We start from the raw sequence: 17,942 nt of genomic DNA, 5'->3' as shown, positions 1-17,942 counted from the left end.
GGCATAGTAGCAGCCGTAGCATCGGCCAAGAACTGGGGATATGTCATCAAACCGTTATTAGCCATTCGAAGAAGCATGGATTCACAAAGAAGCTCGATGTATGGGTGCCACACACGTTCACGCAAAAAAACATCTTTGACCGTATCGACGCATGTGAATCGCTGCTGAATCGCAACAAAATCGACCCGTTTCTGAAGCGGATGGTGACTGGCGATGAAAAGTGGGTCACTTACGACAACGTGAAGCGCAAACGGTCGTGGTCGAAGCCCGCTGAAGCGGCTCAGACGGTGGCCAAGCCCTCATTAACGGCCAGGAAGGTGCTGCTGTGTGTTTGGTGGGATTGTCAAGGAATAATCTATTATGAGCTGCTTCCCTATGGCCAAACGCTCAATTCGGACCTGTACTGCCAACAACTGGACCGCTTGAAGGTAGCACTCATGAAGAAGAGGCCATCTTTGATAAACAGAGGCCGCATTGTCTTCCATCAGGACAACGCCAGGCCACACACTACTTTGGTGACGCGCCGGAATCTCCGGGAGCTCAGATGGGATGTTCTTTTGATCCGCCGTATAGTCCGGACCTTGCACCAAGTGACTACCACCTGTTTTTGTCCATGGCGAACGAGCTAGGTAGTCAGAAGTTAGCCACAAAAGAGGCCTGTGAAAATTGGCTATCCGAGTTTTTTGCCAATAAGGAAGCGAGCTTCTATAACAGGGGTTTTATGAAGTTGGCATCTCGTTGGGAAAAAATCATCGAACAAAACGACGCATATTTGACTTAAAACAAATGATTGTAACTAGTTTTATGAACGAATGAAAATTCGAAAAAAATACCGCAGGACTTTTTTGACAGCCTAATATTTGTTACGACGGACCCCCTGTTGCAACAGCGCTGTGCGTACGTAACGCGAAATGAACCATCGTCCTTAACTTCTCGAAATTTATGGCGGTCTTTTATAACAATCGCTATTGGTTTATACCAGAGGCAAAACAAAAACAACTGAGTAGAAATCCAACGTGTATTCTCGATTGTATCAATATTTTGTTAAATTCATTGCTTAAATTGTGGACTTTGTACCTATTCCTATTCATAATTGTAATCTAACTATACTAAAGTCCTAAATACTGCAGCGTTGAATCCGACTACTCACAACTCCAATTGCTATCGGTTTACCAAATTTCTAAAAGCTAACAGCATATCAAACCAGCGTTTGCTATAAAGAGTTGGAAACCCCTTTCGAGTGTTCTACCGTACGATATTAATGAATACTACATTCCTACATGTTTGGGTTGAGTACTGTCCCTGCAACAAACACTACGTTTGTTAGGGGAATAAACTCTTCCGGTGTATGGCACACGGTCAGCGGTAAATCAGAATCAGAATGGAGTAAGTGATAAATACTGTTTGTGAAGGCAACAAATTTTTATTGGAAAAGGAATCCTCAATTTACCCGAGAGATGGGATGTTGAATCAAACGAGGACTACTTCGAGTAAAAATATTTTAAGATACTCCTGGAAATTGTGTTCTTCATCAAAAAAAAGTTATAAAATAGGTTCCTAAGGACAAGGAGCTCAGCGCAATGAACTTCGTGTCTCTCAAGACTGGGATCAGTTCAAAATCAAGATCAGGCCAAAATCAAGAGCTTAGCGCTGTCACGAGATTCACGGTCGGAAAATGGAATATTTCGAGAATGCAGAGATCGTTCAAAAAATCAGCTTCCATTCTTACAGTGGAGCCACAACCATCAGGAGGAGACTTAGTTGTACAAATGGAAGCTTAATACCCGAAAAATTTACCGCTACTTCCACGACTTCATTCTTCATGTCTATAATGCACTACATCTTCAGGCCAGATACCAGAATGCAAACTTGCGGCAAGCACACTAACAACTAGAAGGCGTCCTAGTACAGTATTTGGGAACGAAGAATCACAAACACAGTTATGACCCGATGCCGCTCAAGGATAATAACGACCGACCACGACGAAATGTAAGACCTCACGTCATCGGAGGGCATCAGCAACGCCATCCAGATCCTGTTGTTCAGTCTGGAAGAGGAGTCCATCGACATGTGACAAGTGACTCAAACCGGTTGCTGATTTATTATCAGAACGTTCGGGGGCTGCGCACTAAAATCGACGACGGTAAGAGAGATGATCTCAGCTGTATTGAGAAGCATATTGATTCCACTGGAGCCATCATTTCTCAGCTTGAAGCAAAGGACGTTGCATTTGCGTTCGGCGACTACAATTAGTCTGGTTTAGTGTGAAACATCCCGTCGAATGCTCCATCTTCTATTGACTACTAACGATCAGGAATTGTAAAAATCGCTTCTAACGGTCAATGAACAAGTATATTCCTCCAGTCGGATGTTTTTCAATTTCATGTCAACTCGACTGGCCGTTGGCAGCAACGTCTCAGATAGCAGTAAAGCAGTGGGTTTAAAGATATGGGTCATTAAAGCAACTTGCACTAGCATACTCGAAATATTAAAAGAAAAATTAGTCTACTTTTTTAAAAAGGGCCAAACAAACTTCTTGATTTTTTACAAAAAATTATAACTCTGAAACTATTATGTATGGGTAACTTGTTGGAAATTGTATGAGCTATTCATATCTATACTTTCAGAATTTAGAAAAACAACGAATGATAGAAAGAAATGTTCGTCTGAAAAACGTTTCTTAACCGTGTCAGTGATTGAAAAACTTAAGTTAATGGCATATTAGATACATCTTTAAAAAAAAGAGAAATAGAGATAAACAGCATGATCCGCAAATTTTTAAAGATGTATCAAAAAAGAATATTGCATTACATTAACTTAAGTTTCTCAATCACTGACACGGTTAAGAAACGTTTTTCAGATGAACATTTCTTATCATTTTTCGGAAACGGTCTACAACACGAGAAAATATTGTTGCAGTCCATTGTGGTATACTGTTATTCTCTTTATAAGGAATATTGTTTGACTGATGAACGATGTTCGAATTTGAGTAACTTTATCTATATATATAAAAATGGATTTCTGGCTGAAAACATGAAAATGAAAATTGGTATGTAGAGGTTTTTGGGGCCGGGGAAGGTTTTAGTGATAGTTTGAGACCCCTCCCCCCTCTCTAAGGGGGGCTGCCATACAAATGAAACACAAATTTCTGCATTACTCGAGAACTTATCACGCAAATGGAACGAAATTTGGCATGTGGAGGTTTTAGGGTGCAATCAATGTTTCTATGGTGGTTAGACACTCCACCCCCTCTCTAAGGGGGGGCTGCCATACAAATGAAACACAAATTTCTGCATTACTTGATAATTAATCAAGCAAATAAAACCATATTTGGCACGTGAAGGTTTCAGGGTACAATAAATGTTTTCATGGTGGTTAGATATTCCTCCCCCCTCTCTAAGGGGGGGCTGCCATACAAATGAAACACAAATTTCTGCATTATTTGAGAATTTATCAAGCAAACGAGACCAAATTTGGCATGTGAAGGTTTTAGGGTGCAATAAATGATTCTATGGTGGATAGATACTTCTCCCTCTCTTAGGGTGGGCTGTCATACAAATGAAAAACAACTTTTTGCATAACTCGAAAACTAATCAAGCAAATGGAGCCAAAATTGGCATGTTAAGGTTTTAGGGGGCACGAAACGTTTCTATGGTTAATAGACACTCCTCCCCCCTCTCTAGAGGGGAGAGCGTGGGGTCTCTGTCTGAAAATAATCTGATATTATAATGATGAGTTTTGGTAGAAGTACTAGGAATTTTTTAGTAAAAGATAAATTCAACGGGGTCGATGAGAAGATCAATCAATGAACAGTTCTGCGATTGGACTCATGTACTTGCGCTTAGTAAGAAAACGTGAATGTTTGAAGGTATTGATAACAAAAAACAAATTTTGGGCGCGACGGAGTTTGCCGGGTCAGCTAGTATACATATACAGAGCTACCTTAAAGATACCTAACTTCAGGTACAATCTAGGCATCGTAAACAAGGTAATTATTTTTGTACCCATAACGTCCGGTTGAATCAACGAGATGCATTTGTGTTGTTGAGATTTCAATTCGACTTCAAAAACTGTTTGTGTTTTGATTGTGCAACACGAATAATATTTTAAAGATTTTTTAATATCGCTACGTTTTGTATTAACCCATATGTCTTCAAATGTTTCTCAACGTAATTCCTAAACATAAATTTTTACCATAATGATGGATTTGGAAAAGTTGTTGGAAATTATAAGTAAATTCATAAAATTTCATTAAAATGACGGTATAACACGACAAACATATTAAAAGGGCCTATTTACTATAAAAAAGACAAAAGATTGGAAATATTTTTTTTTATATCTCGAGGATTGCTGCATTTAGAAGGAGATTGATAATGATCTTTTTTTGTTCTAAATTACATCAGGATTCGTAATTTATGGCTAAACATGATTGTTAACATACAAAAATTAAAATTTTCGAAAATTCCTAAAAAATCGATTATCAAAGATTTCTCTTACCAAAATCGAAACGAAACGTAAATAACGTTTGAGTCAAAAAATTCCCAAATGCTGTGGAAAACGAAATATGTGGAATACAAGCTTTCATTCGAATCAAAAATACTCATGTTTTGTCATTTGTCGATTTCATTTGGAATTACTCATACATCGGATCTCTCTTCAGTGCACTTGCGACTGAACACCATTGTATAGAGCAGATGATGAGAACTTGTTTGGAATATGTACAAGAGACGATCAACTGAGATCTTATGACACTCGTCGTGGGAGTTTTAATTACCTATTGTACCGACCGAAGTGACTGGCAGACTCACAACGTGCAATAACATTGTTTCGTGTCGATTTTATTTTGCCATCGTCTCCCGCCCGATAGACAGCAGACAGTTAATCGATGCAACCTAAAATCGTTTTCTTAAATTCAAATAATTCCGAACATTAACATTTTTCTCGAAATAATTTTTCTAATCATAATTTAATTAGTGATTTCATAAAACAATTTTACAATTCGATTGAATTTTAGAGCCACTCTTATTTCGTAGATAAAACGAATCACATTTTGATTGATTCAATTTTGTGTGGTATATTACGTTCTACCTTGCAAGTAAATGTTATGAATTAGTATGGACGTATCTTATTCATATATTGTGGACTTTCGTACGCAATGCTATGTGCGGATTTCGGGTGGACTGTCGAATTTATTCGTACCCCACAGGGGACTTCGGCAAGGTGGTGGCCTCTCCTACTTGCTATTCAACATAGCGTTACAGGGTGTTATGAACCGAGCGTATATAAGCACGAGGGGCACGATTTTCAACAAATCTAATCAGTCCATCTGCTTTCCTGATGACATGGATATTGTTGGCAGAACATTTGCGGCGGTGGCTGAAGCGTATACCAGACTAAAACGCGAAGCAGTGAAGATTGGATTGAAAATAAATGCGTCTAAAACGAAGTACATGCTGACATCGACGGCGATGAGTTCGAGGTTGTTGACGAGTTCGTCTACCTTGGCGCTGGTGATGCCGGACAATGACAACAGCCGCGAGATTCGGAGGCGTATTATAAGCGGAAGTCGTGCCTACTATGGGCTTCACAAGCAAATGCGGTCGAACAGACTGAGCCAAAGTACAAAGTATACACTGCTTATTAGACCGTCTGTTCTCTACGGGCATGAAACGTGGACAATGCTCGAGAAGAACCTGAGAGTGCCCGGAGTTTTCGAAAGACGAGTACTATGAACGATTTTCGGCGGCGTGCAAGAGAACGGAGTATGGAAGCGAAGAATGAACCATGAACTAGCACAGCTCTTCGACGAACCCAGTATTCAAAAGGTGATCAAAGCTGGACGGATACGGTGGACAGGGCATGTTATAAGAATGCCGGACAATCACCCTGCGAAGATAGTGTTTGCCTCAAATCCGGTAGGTACAAGACGATCAGGAGCACAGCGAGCTAGATGGTCAGACCAGGTGGAGGGAGATTTGGCGGAGCCCAAGAAATTGGAGACCGACAGCCTACAACCGAGTGAATTGGAGGAATATTGTTCATCAGGCCTTGTCATAAGACGGAAAGCCAGTTAAATGAATAAATGTTTCTATCTGTCTGCGCAATATAAAGCAAGGCACTCAGGTGGACGCAGTGTACACTGGTTGCTTTCCACCGTATCGATCACAAAATCTTGATACCAAGGCTGAAAAAACTCGGGATTTCATCCCAAATTTACGACATGGTTAAACTCGTACCTAACAGATAGACGGATGTGTATCAAAATTGGACCTGCGCAGTTTGCGACTTTCACTAATCTTTCGGGAGTGCCTCAAGGAAGCAACTTAGTCCCATTGTTGTTATCACTATTCATCAACGAAGTGTCCTTGCTATTTCCAATTGGATGGCGCTTATTTTATGCGGATGACGTGAAAATCTGTATGATAATCAGGATAAATGTTGTATTGTTTTTATTCTTTTTGATAATTGTATTTGATTTTTTTTTATTCTTTATTATAGAGACTTTCAGCCGTAGGCTGGTTCATCTCTTGTATTGTATTTGATTTAGTTTTAAGAAAATCATTAAGACTAGGTAAAAGTATGGTATGGATTAAAGAAAAAAAAACAATGAAATGAAAAACCGGGTGTTTCTAACTTGCACATGTGACAGAACAGTAGATCTCGATAACTACATCCATTCACCCGAAAAATTGTGGATTTCCTCTCCCCAATAGTATGAAGAATTTTCGGATGAAAAACTACGAACATGTTCTGCCGAAAGAAACTATTTATTTAGAAAATGGTCTGCACTTTGAACATATTTTTGCAACATTAGCAATCTTACTGTTCCGATTAATGTTTGTAGGTTGTACGGCCATAATTATAAAATTTGATTGAGGACTCTGTCATTTTTATTAAGAATTAACCAAAACAAAATAAGCGAATGGATTCGCAAAGGTACGCCCCCTTATCAACCCTTCTACACGATAGAGGCTGTATTAAAATATAGCAATTCGTTGAACTGATTTTTTTTTGTCTTTTGTGTTGATTCTACTGGCATATAAGATAACGTTTGTTGATCGAATTCCACAGGCTGTCCGCTTTAGCATGAATAGATGCAATAGCTATCTACCAGTAGCTACGTGTTAAACCGGAAAATAGAACAAAATAAGAAACAAAGGCTACAGAACGAATGAGTTTACGTGGAAAAAATGGAACGGAATTTTCGAAGAACTAGACTCCCAACTTCACATACTGCAGGAACATCTCCCAAACCCCGTTCAGCGATTCATTGTTCCTCCTTCTCTTCGGGACTCGGAACTTATGATCCCGGTGGATGAGAACGCACCGGCTGCGGCCGTTGGCATTAGATTCGCCGATGTTCGCGGAAGAACTAGTGTGAATCAAGCCAAATGAGAGGTTTTCATCATCCTGTATCGATGAAGGTTTTTATTGAAAGATTTGTTGTTTTAGCTGTGTTGTTTGCTTTTCCAGATTTATGCTGCTTGCTGCTGCTGCTGTTTCTAGGGAAAAGGTTTCAGCAGCCACTGCTTCTGTCGCATTAGAGTCGCTCTCCGTATTCCAGATTACTCCCGCATTTTTCCTATCCGACAAGACGACGATAACGACGACGGCGGCGACGGCGCGGGGACAAGCACCAGGGTACACCAAGGAGGTTTCCTACCCCCTGCTAATGCGGTTCCATACGGGTTTCACCTTCCCTTGTTTCCTCTTTTTGATCATTACTCGTTATAACTGCGAATTGGTGATTTGGCATAGACGATTTTGCTATTACTGCTTTTCAAATATTCCCCCGGGCTGTGCGCCATCCTGTTCATCCTGTCCTCTATCAATACGGTTGAGAGAACTGATTCGGTGGTAGTTCAAATACCAGACGATCGGCGGCGGATTGACTCTGACCAAAGGTGGAATCCTGCGACAAAAGTCCATCCACTTGGGATTGATACTCGACCATGTAATCCTGGGAGAAGTCCGGTTGCTGCGATAGGCTGAATCCTGGTTGCGACATGTTTTGTGACATTCCCTGCGTTAGCGAGCTCGATCCAATGGCACCCGAAGAATTGTTTTGGCTCGAGGGAGGTCCAATAGGACGCAGTTTCGGTTTGGTGCCGACAACGCTGGGGCCGATCTTGGTGCGTCGAGCTTGCTTAGCTGCTTGCATTGCCTGTTGCTGCTGGAAGAAACGTGGGGGAACATTCGACATGTTCATAAACATTCCAACCGGAACGGGCATATTATTCATTGCCGCTTGGGCGCGCTCCGGTGAAATGTAGCTAATGGGGTCATGCGTCCTAGCGAACATATCTAGCGGCGGGTTGCGCGGTCCATTCATCATGCTTCCCACAGGTCCAGGGTTACCAAAAGAATTGTTTGCGAATCCAGAGCCATGGTTTCTTTCGAAATATCCTGCCTCCTTTGCGTCGTACATTATATTGTTCATAAAGTGTGAGCCCGGGTTCAGTGTGTTAACGATTTTCTTGGGCTTCGTAAATTGAATCATCGATTCCTTCAAATTATTGAGAGAACCCTCTACCAGTACCTTCTTATCCTTATAGAAGTTCAAAAGATGGTTCCATAATTGTTGTTTGGAAAGAACTTTGGGGTTTCCTACGATTATTATACCGTATTTAGCTCGGGTCAACGCGACGTTCAATCTTCTCGGGTCGTTCAAAAATCCAATTCCTTGGTGCTCATTGGAACGGACGCAAGACATGATGATGATATCTTTTTCACGACCTTGAAACGCATCAACGCTAGCGATCTCGATCTCTTGATAAAGTTTTGAGTGCAGCGAGCCTTGATATTGCATATATTGAACCAAATAAGCCCGCTGCCCTTCGTACGGTGTGATAATTCCAATCTGCTCCGGTTTCACACCAGCTTTGAGGAAACGGGTTGTAATTTTCTCCACATTAGAAGCTTCCGTACGATTCAGATAAGATGTACCAGAACCAGCGATCTCCTCCTGGCCCTGGGTCACAAGGAAGAACATGGGCGTGTCGGGGGAGGGCCAAGGGAAGTCCACTTTGAGCTTACGTTCTTCAGCACAAACACCATTTTGAAGGCTGCCCTCGTAAAAAAAGTTAGACGGAAATTGCGACAACTCGGGATGCATGCGATATTGGACCTCTAGACGGAATGGACGAATCCCTAACACGACAAGTCTTTCGAACAAACTTTGAGACAATCCTGCCTTGGCCGCCTTCTTGCACATAACTACTGGTCCCAGTTGACAGTGATCCCCAACAAGAATCAGTTGTTTTGCGCCAAGAACAACCGGAACCATACATTCCGGTTCGGTGGACTGCATCGATTCATCGATCAAAATCGAGCTAAACTTGATTCTTTGTAATCTAGGATCTCCAGCGCCAACGCAAGTGCAGCAAATCACATCGGCTGCCTCCAGCAGTTCGCGTTCGGCCTGTTTCTTTAGCATGCGATAGCGTTTTTCATCGGAAGAGCTAAGCTCTCCCGTTTCGTCTTTCAATTGTTGTAGTTTCTTAAAGTCACTGTTCTGTTCCATGTTGCGAATCTGATTGTGCAATGCCAGAAAGCTAACTGGGGAATCAATAGCCTCACGAGATTTTGCACAAACACGAACCACCTTCAGATTGGTACGATGGATTTTCTCCGTCAACTGATCCACCGCTGTGTTACTTGGCGCGCAAACAAGAACCGGACCCCCGTTTAATCGCACCAATTGATAGACGATGGTGGCTGAGGTGACTGTCTTACCAGTACCGGGAGGGCCTTGAATCAAACTCAAAGGTCGTTGCAAGGCGTGTTTAACAGCGTAAACTTGAGAGCGATTCAAATCCGGCAAATTTGGTGCACTGAAATGTTTCGGCAAATTATTGATTCGGAACGTAACGTCATCCGAACCGTCCTGTCTGCCATGGCCGAGCAAGCGAGAGTAGATATAATTCGACACACTGTTATCGTCAACGGCAAATTTTCGCAAAGCCATCTGCATCCGGTCGAACGAAGTTCCCTTCCAGATAAAATCCACCGCAAAGTGCGAAGTGCATTCAATAGGAGCTTGGTGATTATGTTTCAGTTCCAATCCAACATCTTCGCCGTAATTATCTGGCACCTTGATGACATGGCCGACGCAACTCCACGGTTTGTGCAATTCACCGGTATATCTCAGCCGCAATTCATCGCCGTGCATCAGCTTCATATCGCCATCGTTTTTGGCCAGCGTGAAATAAGCAATCGTTTTCTTATTCAACCCAGTATCCCAACGAATCTCAATATTCTCCTGCGTCTGGCTTTCCTTCAGCCGTTTATCGTAATCCGCCTCGAGTTTAACCAGCGGTCCGAAAATGTTCTGATACTGATATCCGTCCACGTAACGGAACTGTACCGGAGAGGGTTCCTTGTCTATCCCGGGCTTCTCCAGATCCTGAAACGTAGCGTCGACATTTTCCTTCCATAACTCCTCTAGTTTGTTAATTTGCGCCGCAGATACTTGACGAGCACGAAGTTGCTCTTGCTCAGTTGGGACCTTTACCAGCCAGAATAAAAAGCACCTATCGGCGATCAGCGGCTTCCATTGTTCCTGATCCCAGTTCATGTCCTTGATCGAGTTCTGGGCTGCACAAGGTTGTCTGCGAACAATAAAGAATAATGTTAGCAAGAAATCTGTTTTTTTTTGTTCTCCACCAATCCTAACCTGCAGAGCAACACCACAACCGAGTCCGCCTTCGCCGGTATGAAACCGAGAACGAACACGTTCCTCACGCCACACGAGTAGCATTCGAGAACGGTTTCTCCCAGCGGTCCATCGCCGTGCAACGTCACCTCACGATGCTTTGCTCGCACCAGATGGTTGACAATGTGCGATCCGGATGTACTTCCTCGGCCGTTGCAGAACCATTTTTTGCAGATGTTACACATGACGACGGTGCTTGGTTCGTGTATGCCACAGTAGCGGCAAGCATGCGGCGGAAGCTCCTGACCTCGCAACAACGCATCGTCATCTTCTTCCTCGAACTGGAGCTCCCCGATAGCGGAGGTAATTCCAGCTATTTTCGACACATCCGAACCCAACCGACGTCCGAATCCATTGATCTGTGGAAACAATATTCATTTCATATTGTTTTTGTAAAAAAATATAAGTCATTGCAGTAGTGAAAGTGTCCTAGGTTTTTTTATATTCTTCCTTTTTGAGACTTTAAGCCTCCTGGGCTGGTCCGTCTCAGCAAAAACTGCCGAAACAGTGTCGTGAGGTGCGCTTACATTAAACTTATTATTAACGTTAATTTATTTCACATGCAAACCACGACCAACTCATCGACGACCCTGCTGCGATAGAACAGTACAAGTTTGACTACTACAAATCGCTGTACGCTGCGGATCAGACAGAAAGAGCCACAACGAACACATTTGAGTGCGAGAGACTGATTCCAGAAAACGATCCAATAAGTGAATCTTGCATGGATGAAATAGATCCGTCCGATATTATCACAGCCATCAAGACAAGCAACCCGAACAAGTCACCCGGCGGTGACTTCCCGGCCGAATTTGTTGATGGTGTGATCGTCCTAGTGAAGAAAAAGAGAAATGGTCAAACAGCGCACTCGTATAGACCGATCTCGTTACTAAACTTCGACTATAAAATCTTCTCACGCATTCTTAAGCAGCGTCTGGAGAACGTGATGAGTGCTCACCATGTGCTAACCGAAAGCCAAAAGTCCTCAAACTTCGGCCGGAATATTTTCCAGGCCACTCTCGCGCTAAAAGATCGTATCGCCCAGCTGATCAAAAGTAAACAACGTGGCTTACTGGCATCATTCGATCTCCGTCACCCTTTCGATGTCGTCGATCTGACCTTCCTTTTCCAAAACATGTGCTCGCACGGATTCAATCCGAATTTCGTTCGTCTACTCGCCAAAATCAGAAACTTGTCTACCTCTCGACTTTTGTTAAACGGGCGTCTGTCGATAGCATTCCCCATCGAGAGATCTGTTCGCCAGGGAAATCCTCTCTACATGCACCTCTTCGTCGTCTATCTAAACCCATTGCTTAGACGGCTGGAGGAGATATGTGATTCAGACCTCATAGTTGCGTACGCCGTCGATGTGTCGGTAATCAGCACGAGCGCAACAAGAATGGAGCAGATACGAGAAACATTCCAGCATTTCGAACGTGTCTCTGGAGCAAGGCTGAGTTTGGAGAATCTGATCGTTTGACGAGGATGGGAAATCTGCGCCGTTCGAAGATACCGGCTGTTCTTGTTCTCCTTATCACGAAGGAGAAGAAACAAGGATGTTAGGTCTCCCATACAAATGAAACACGAATTTCTGTACAACTCGAGCACTAATTAAGCAAATGGAACCAAATTTGGCATGTGAAGATTTAAGGGGGCAATAAATGTTTCTACGGTGGCTCGAGATCTCTCCCCCCTCTTTGAGGGGGGCTGCCATACAAATGAAACACAAATTTCTGCATAACTCGAGAACTAATCAAGCAAATGGAACCAAATTTGACATGATTTCATGTTTCAGGGAGCAAAAAATGTATCCTCGTAGTCAAATGAACGGAGAACAAGTCAATCCGTTCGTAAAATCGTGCCTTTCTAGAACGCCGACGAAAAAAAGTGATGCGGTAGAGAATTCGTTAACCCGCGCTGAAAGTGAACCCTGAAGTGAAGCTCTGAACAAAACGCGACTCTTTGTTTTGAGCCGAGACTCTTTTGGAAAGCGGCTCCCCTATTTCAGTGCATACCGAGTCTGCTGGTATTGATGGTAGCAGGCCAGAGATGATCCGTAGTGCATTGTTGTAAATTATTGATAGAGTTTTTAAGAGTTTATCTTTGGTCAGGCACGTCAATTCGAGACAGTAGGTGAGGCGGCTGTTGATGGTTTGTTGATGGTGAGATTAGAAGATGTTTGACCGGGTTGTACAGCTCTTCTTCACCTCGTTGAAAAGGTGCTGAAAATTCAAGTTGCAATCGACCACCAATCCCAAGATCCTCAACGTTTTACGGCGGGGAATGCGGTCGTTGTAAATTTTGCAACCTTGGTGTCTGTGACTGCAGACTAAGATTGGGCGATCTTTATAAAAAGATCGATCTTGTCGAATCGATTTTCGAAACGGCGCGCCGCTACGCTACGCCACCGGCTTAGGGATCGATCCACTGATTAAATCGGTACCAAAGAATCGATCTTTGCCGAATCGATCTTTGTCAAATCGATCCTTGAAAAATTAAAAGCTTGTTTTAGATTTATCTGCGCATTCTATATGAATATCCACTCTTTTTTCAACAGGCAATGCAAATTTAATATTTCTATGCAAACATTAAAAGCATTTTGTTTATTCCTCAGTATGAAAACCACAGCCTCAGGGCATTCATCTTGTGCCGTTAGGCAGTCGTTTTATTAAATAAATTATCTGAAAAAGCATTGTTAGAAATTCAACAACCGCCCAGAACTCAACTGACAATGATCCCATAAAAGCCAATCATGCCATACATCTGTCATTCAGTCGAAACCGATTCTTGATTTAGGCGCCAGCGCCAGCGCGAAAAAACAACCTTTCGCCTGTAATTGATATCAACATCAAGTTCATTCTATGCTCAACTGGTTACAGAACATCCCCTCAGTAGCTGCCGCTAGTTCTCTCTCCGTCAGCATTTGTACATAAGTAAATCATAGAAGAAGCGATCCAAATGGTGACATTATGTTTAAAAAAAATATTAGATGGCCTTTGACGAAATGAAAAATCGATGTACACCCAGGTTTTTTTTTTGCGCGGTTTTTTTGACGTAGGACTACGTCTTTCATTTCTATACCGGGGTGTAAAATCAAAGTTTCGAAAACGAAAGCGTTACGCCGGAAACCGAGATTTTGAGTGTTAATAGCTCCTAAACAACTGAACGAAATGGTATGATAAACACTTCATTCGAAAGATAAAATGTCTACGCGTTCTATACTTGTTACTTTCTGATTCAAAAACTTGTTTCAATAGTCTTAAATTTGCTTTCAAAATAGGCTATTGAAATCACCAATCGGTATATAAGCGAGCGCCGCTCGGAAATCCACTCAGTTCTAATTGAACAGCGATTGGAGCATGTTGTCGCTGTTGTGGTGAAGCTCTTCATTTATCATGAAAGCGCGGATGAACGGTGTCACCAAGAGCCTGTTTGTGCACCTTAGGCCAGAAGGGAATCCATCAGGAGGAGAGTGATGCTACAAACGGTTCCCCGGGAAGATCTCGAAGCAGCCGCTACACACACACATACACGCACGGAATTCTTTCCGTTTGGATCGAGAAAGATCCGGAAAATAATCTGCCAGTTCCTCTAGGAATTTAAAAATGCATTCATGTGAAAGAGTTTATTTCAATGTTTTCTATCCATGTAACACTGTGACCAAATACATTAGGTTTTGTGATTTTTCAATCAATCGCAATCAACAGGATAGCTTCTGAAGATTATTCTTCCCCATCAGTAGGATATTTCCGTATCCAATATTGGATGCATAAAACCTTGTGCCTCCAACGTAACGCTCTCGTTTTCGAAGTTCTCCAAATATTCATTCATTCAGAATGAATTCAGATTCAACTTCATACAAATGATCTCTAAATCAACGATAGTCTTACATCACCCTTGCGGTTATACCATAGATATAACCCACTTCCTGTTTTTATGCGGATTTTCCAATTAACGCGGTTTTTTTGCGCGCATTTTCCAATTAACGCGGTTTTTTACGCGGATTTTCCAATTAATGCGGTTTTTTTTACGAGGTACGTATCCCCCGCAGAAAAAAAATCCTGGGTGTATATTGAAAAACAAAAAATGTTTCTAAAATTGAAAAGATCGAAAGCAAAAAAATCGAGTATAATAGATCGATCCAAAAAATCGGAAATCGGAATGGAAAAGATCGATCCGAGATCGCCCAATCCTACTGCAGACCGCCATGTGACTACTCTTTTGCGTCGAAAGCCGAAAACTTCGTTCGACAGCCTATTTATCGACAACATTGGTAACTGCCTGGATCGCCACTACCGAAAGGATGTCGTCTGAATAGGTGAATACGAATACTCCCATCGGTAGTATCCGGAAAAGGATGTTCATCGCTATCAGAAAGAGGGTTACGGCTAGGACGAACATTGAGGTACACAAGTTTCTTCATGGAGACGCCTGGAACTGGTGTTTCCAACTTTTACCTTGAAGGTCCGGTTTGTCGCGAAGTTTTTCGGTAAGTACAGCAGGTTGCCGTCTACCATTCAGCCAGTGCCTTCTTCAGATCCAGGGCTACCATCTCCAGATTCTGTCGATTCTTCCTAGCTTCAGCTATCATATCTCGAAGCGATGCGAAATACGTGTTTGTGTCCATCCCCGGTTGAAAGGCGAATTGTCGGCAGTCCAACATCCTTTTTTCAGTCAAGTAGGTGACGAGTCATCGATTCGCTATCCTCGACGGAAAAGTGTTTGTTCGGAACCACGAATCGATTGACTCGTTTCCGCTGTTTGCCTTCGAATGAACTCAGAATCATATCCCGAAATTGAGGACAGTTCAGCGAAATATTCCCCTAGCATGTTCGCGGTCTTTTTTTTTAATTCTTTATTTGAGAGGCTTTCAGCCTCCTGGGCTGGTTCGCCTCTGTAGTGACGGCAGTAAATATTGCCGTTCGCGGTGTCGATTGGATCGCTGTAGGTCGTGTCATTCGCTGGCAGGATAGGGGTTTGAAGTTTTCTTTTGCCATTCAGCGCGTTCACACGTCTCCATAGGTCCCCAGAGGAACGGCTTTCGTTGATGGATGCCAGGAAGCCAGTCCAACTTTCCAGTTTGGCTCGTCTCATTAGTCGCCTCACACTTATGTGTTGCGCTCGATACCAGTTCATTTCTCCGGGCCATCGTACCGAATTCATTTTGCCGCACGCAGGATGTCCTCAGGCCACCAGCGCAGCGTTCTGTTCTCAGGGTTGGGCGATGCGTTAAGGATGATCGAAATCAGATAATGGTCACTTCCATGTAAATCGTCTGCTTGATTCCACCCCAGTTTACCTACCAAGTCAATGCTGGCTGCGAAAATGTCAATGGCTGAACTGCCACGACTTCGACAGAAGTTGTCGGTTCCAACCATTCGAAAAATCACCGATGATGTTCACCCTAGCGTTCGTTGCTTGCATCCTTCAGTTGTGATGGTGAGCGTTAAAACCCGCAGAACGTTTTTAGGATCCTTCGAGCTTTTAAACATCTCTAGCAGTTTGCTTTTTAAATCTGGGATCTTGCTACATGGTAGGTAAATGGAGACGATGATCACCGGAACTGGACCTTCTATTCCTAACAACCAGGTCATAGGCCTTCCAGTGTAGGGCCAGGTTTAATGATCTGGTTCTGTCGGCCTCGCTGGCGTGGTGGCTCGTCGCTAAAATCAGACTATTGGCTATTGCCCAAGGTAAGATTCAAGATACTGGAGATTTTTTGTTGGTCTTTTTCTGCCACATAACAGCACTTCTTCTTCGAAGGATCTCTGAGAATTTAAATTACACGATCGACATGACAGCATTACTATACTTCTTATGATATGTATAATGAGAAAAATATTGCAAAATATTACATCAGACTTTCAAAAAATTTGAGTTTCATAATGAGAAATTATATACAAATGTTATAGAAAAACAAAGTGTAATTTATATGTCTCCAATTAAAACTATGAAAAATCTCGTCTCAGATGTAGGTATATAATTGTACGAAAAGGATGTGCTGGATGTTTATCCTTACTTCGGATTCTATCCGTTAAAATTGATCCATTTAACGTACATGACTTCCTGCTTTTACTACGTTGAAGATCTAGAAAAACCAAGTTTAGTATTGCTCAGAATTCATCTTTTTCTGAACAGATTCGGTATGATTTGCATTTGTCTGAACTAAATTTATAAGTAACATATTTAAATGATGTTTTGAAATTTTCTATTATCTTTAGAACATATATTATAATATCGATCCCAGCAAATGTTCTCAAGTTTCTTGTTTCATGAAAGAAACTGTGTAAACGCGTCTACCTTCAACGTTAAATTCCATCCTTCCTTGTGGGATTGAGGCACAATCTTTTTTTTTTTGCAAATAATTCATGCGCCAGCAGTCATATTTGCACAGAAGCTCGCGAATTGCCAAACTAGACATTGAAACCATTAAAAAATAAGCCATACCTGACCAGCTGCGACCCCGCCAAGATGATCCAACTGGGAGGCCAACGTTTGGCTCTGCGAGGGAATGGTGAAATCGCGGAAGTCGAAGTCCGTTCCCTGGGTGTCCGCCCCGATCAGGTCGTTCTCCTCGGTGTCTAGGAAGGTCAGAGTTTGGGATCCGACCGCGCCATCGTAAGTATCTACACTCATCGTTTGTTGAATATTGTTTGCGCTACACTTTGGTCTTCTTCGCCTTGATGATGATGAACCTGCCTGCTTCTTCTTGCTATTGCTATTTCCAGCTCACGTCAATTCTTGCCCTAGAAGAGATCGAGCAAATCAGGACTTTTATTGCGATATTTACAGGTTTCCACACCTTTTTACGATTACTTTTACTGCAAGCAACTAATGGCGCTAACTTTAAAATGATATTTTACCAGATATTGGGGAAATTTTGCAAAAAATTCTGCCTTTATTTTCTTCGCAGCAGCACATTTGAAAAGAAATACGCGATGGTGTTTCCTTTGTCACCGTACCTCTTCCGTCTCGTGTGAAAGGCTCTGATGTGTTTGTGATATGTGAGCGAAGGGAAAAAAGGAAAACGCGATTTGTGAAATCTCAATTGACAGACGATATTTGACACTTCGACGTCGTGTTTCACTTGATCAGGGATGCTAGATGATATTTTCGAATATTTTACATGGCGCTAAAATCTATTTTCACACGTCTGTACAATCCGTGACCGGAATAAATCGTTCCAGAAAACAACTGCAATAGAAACAACCATCCAGAAAAAGCGTAA

The 17,942-nt window shown here is 42.3% G+C and overlaps 1 protein-coding gene across 4 annotated transcripts; it reads right to left on the bottom strand.

Annotated features, from left to right (window-relative positions):
* Positions 1-6,757: 6,757 nt before the first annotated feature.
* Positions 6,758-17,741, bottom strand: LOC129777182 (regulator of nonsense transcripts 1 homolog). 4 transcript variants are annotated; one of them, XM_055783304.1, is made up of 4 exons: positions 17,677-17,741; positions 17,162-17,460; positions 10,676-11,073; positions 6,758-10,610 (listed from the first exon to the last, which is right to left on the bottom strand). In XM_055783304.1, exons 2-4 carry the CDS (start codon positions 17,348-17,350, stop codon positions 7,829-7,831), a joined length of 3,369 nt encoding a protein of 1,122 aa, XP_055639279.1. In that variant the 5' UTR covers positions 17,351-17,460; positions 17,677-17,741; the 3' UTR covers positions 6,758-7,828. The 4 variants fall into 4 exon arrangements, with proteins under 4 accessions (XP_055639279.1, XP_055639275.1, XP_055639277.1 ...); XM_055783300.1 differs by having other exon boundaries at positions 17,578-17,717; XM_055783302.1 differs by lacking the exon at positions 17,677-17,741 and adding an exon at positions 17,531-17,670.
* Positions 17,742-17,942: the final 201 nt, after the last annotated feature.

This window comes from Toxorhynchites rutilus, chromosome 3, assembly GCF_029784135.1.
Source record: "Toxorhynchites rutilus septentrionalis strain SRP chromosome 3, ASM2978413v1, whole genome shotgun sequence".
In the NCBI taxonomy this organism is placed as follows: domain Eukaryota; kingdom Metazoa; phylum Arthropoda; class Insecta; order Diptera; family Culicidae; genus Toxorhynchites; species Toxorhynchites rutilus.
This window is presented reverse-complemented; position numbering and strand designations above follow the sequence as displayed.

What these genes read in the sequence shown, in the direction of transcription:
- LOC129777182 (XM_055783304.1), bottom strand. Translation starts at nt 17,350, where the DNA reads ATGAGTGTAGATACTTACGATGGCGCGGTCGGATCCCAAACTCTGACC. An exon ending in GCGGGGTCGCAGCTGGTCAG is followed by an intron (nt 11,074 to 17,161) that starts GTATGGCTTATT and finishes TTGTTTCCACAG; the next exon opens with ATCAATGGATTCGGACGTCG. An exon ending in GTTGTGGTGTTGCTCTGCAG is followed by an intron (nt 10,611 to 10,675) that starts GTTAGGATTGGT and finishes TATTGTTCGCAG; the next exon opens with ACAACCTTGTGCAGCCCAGA.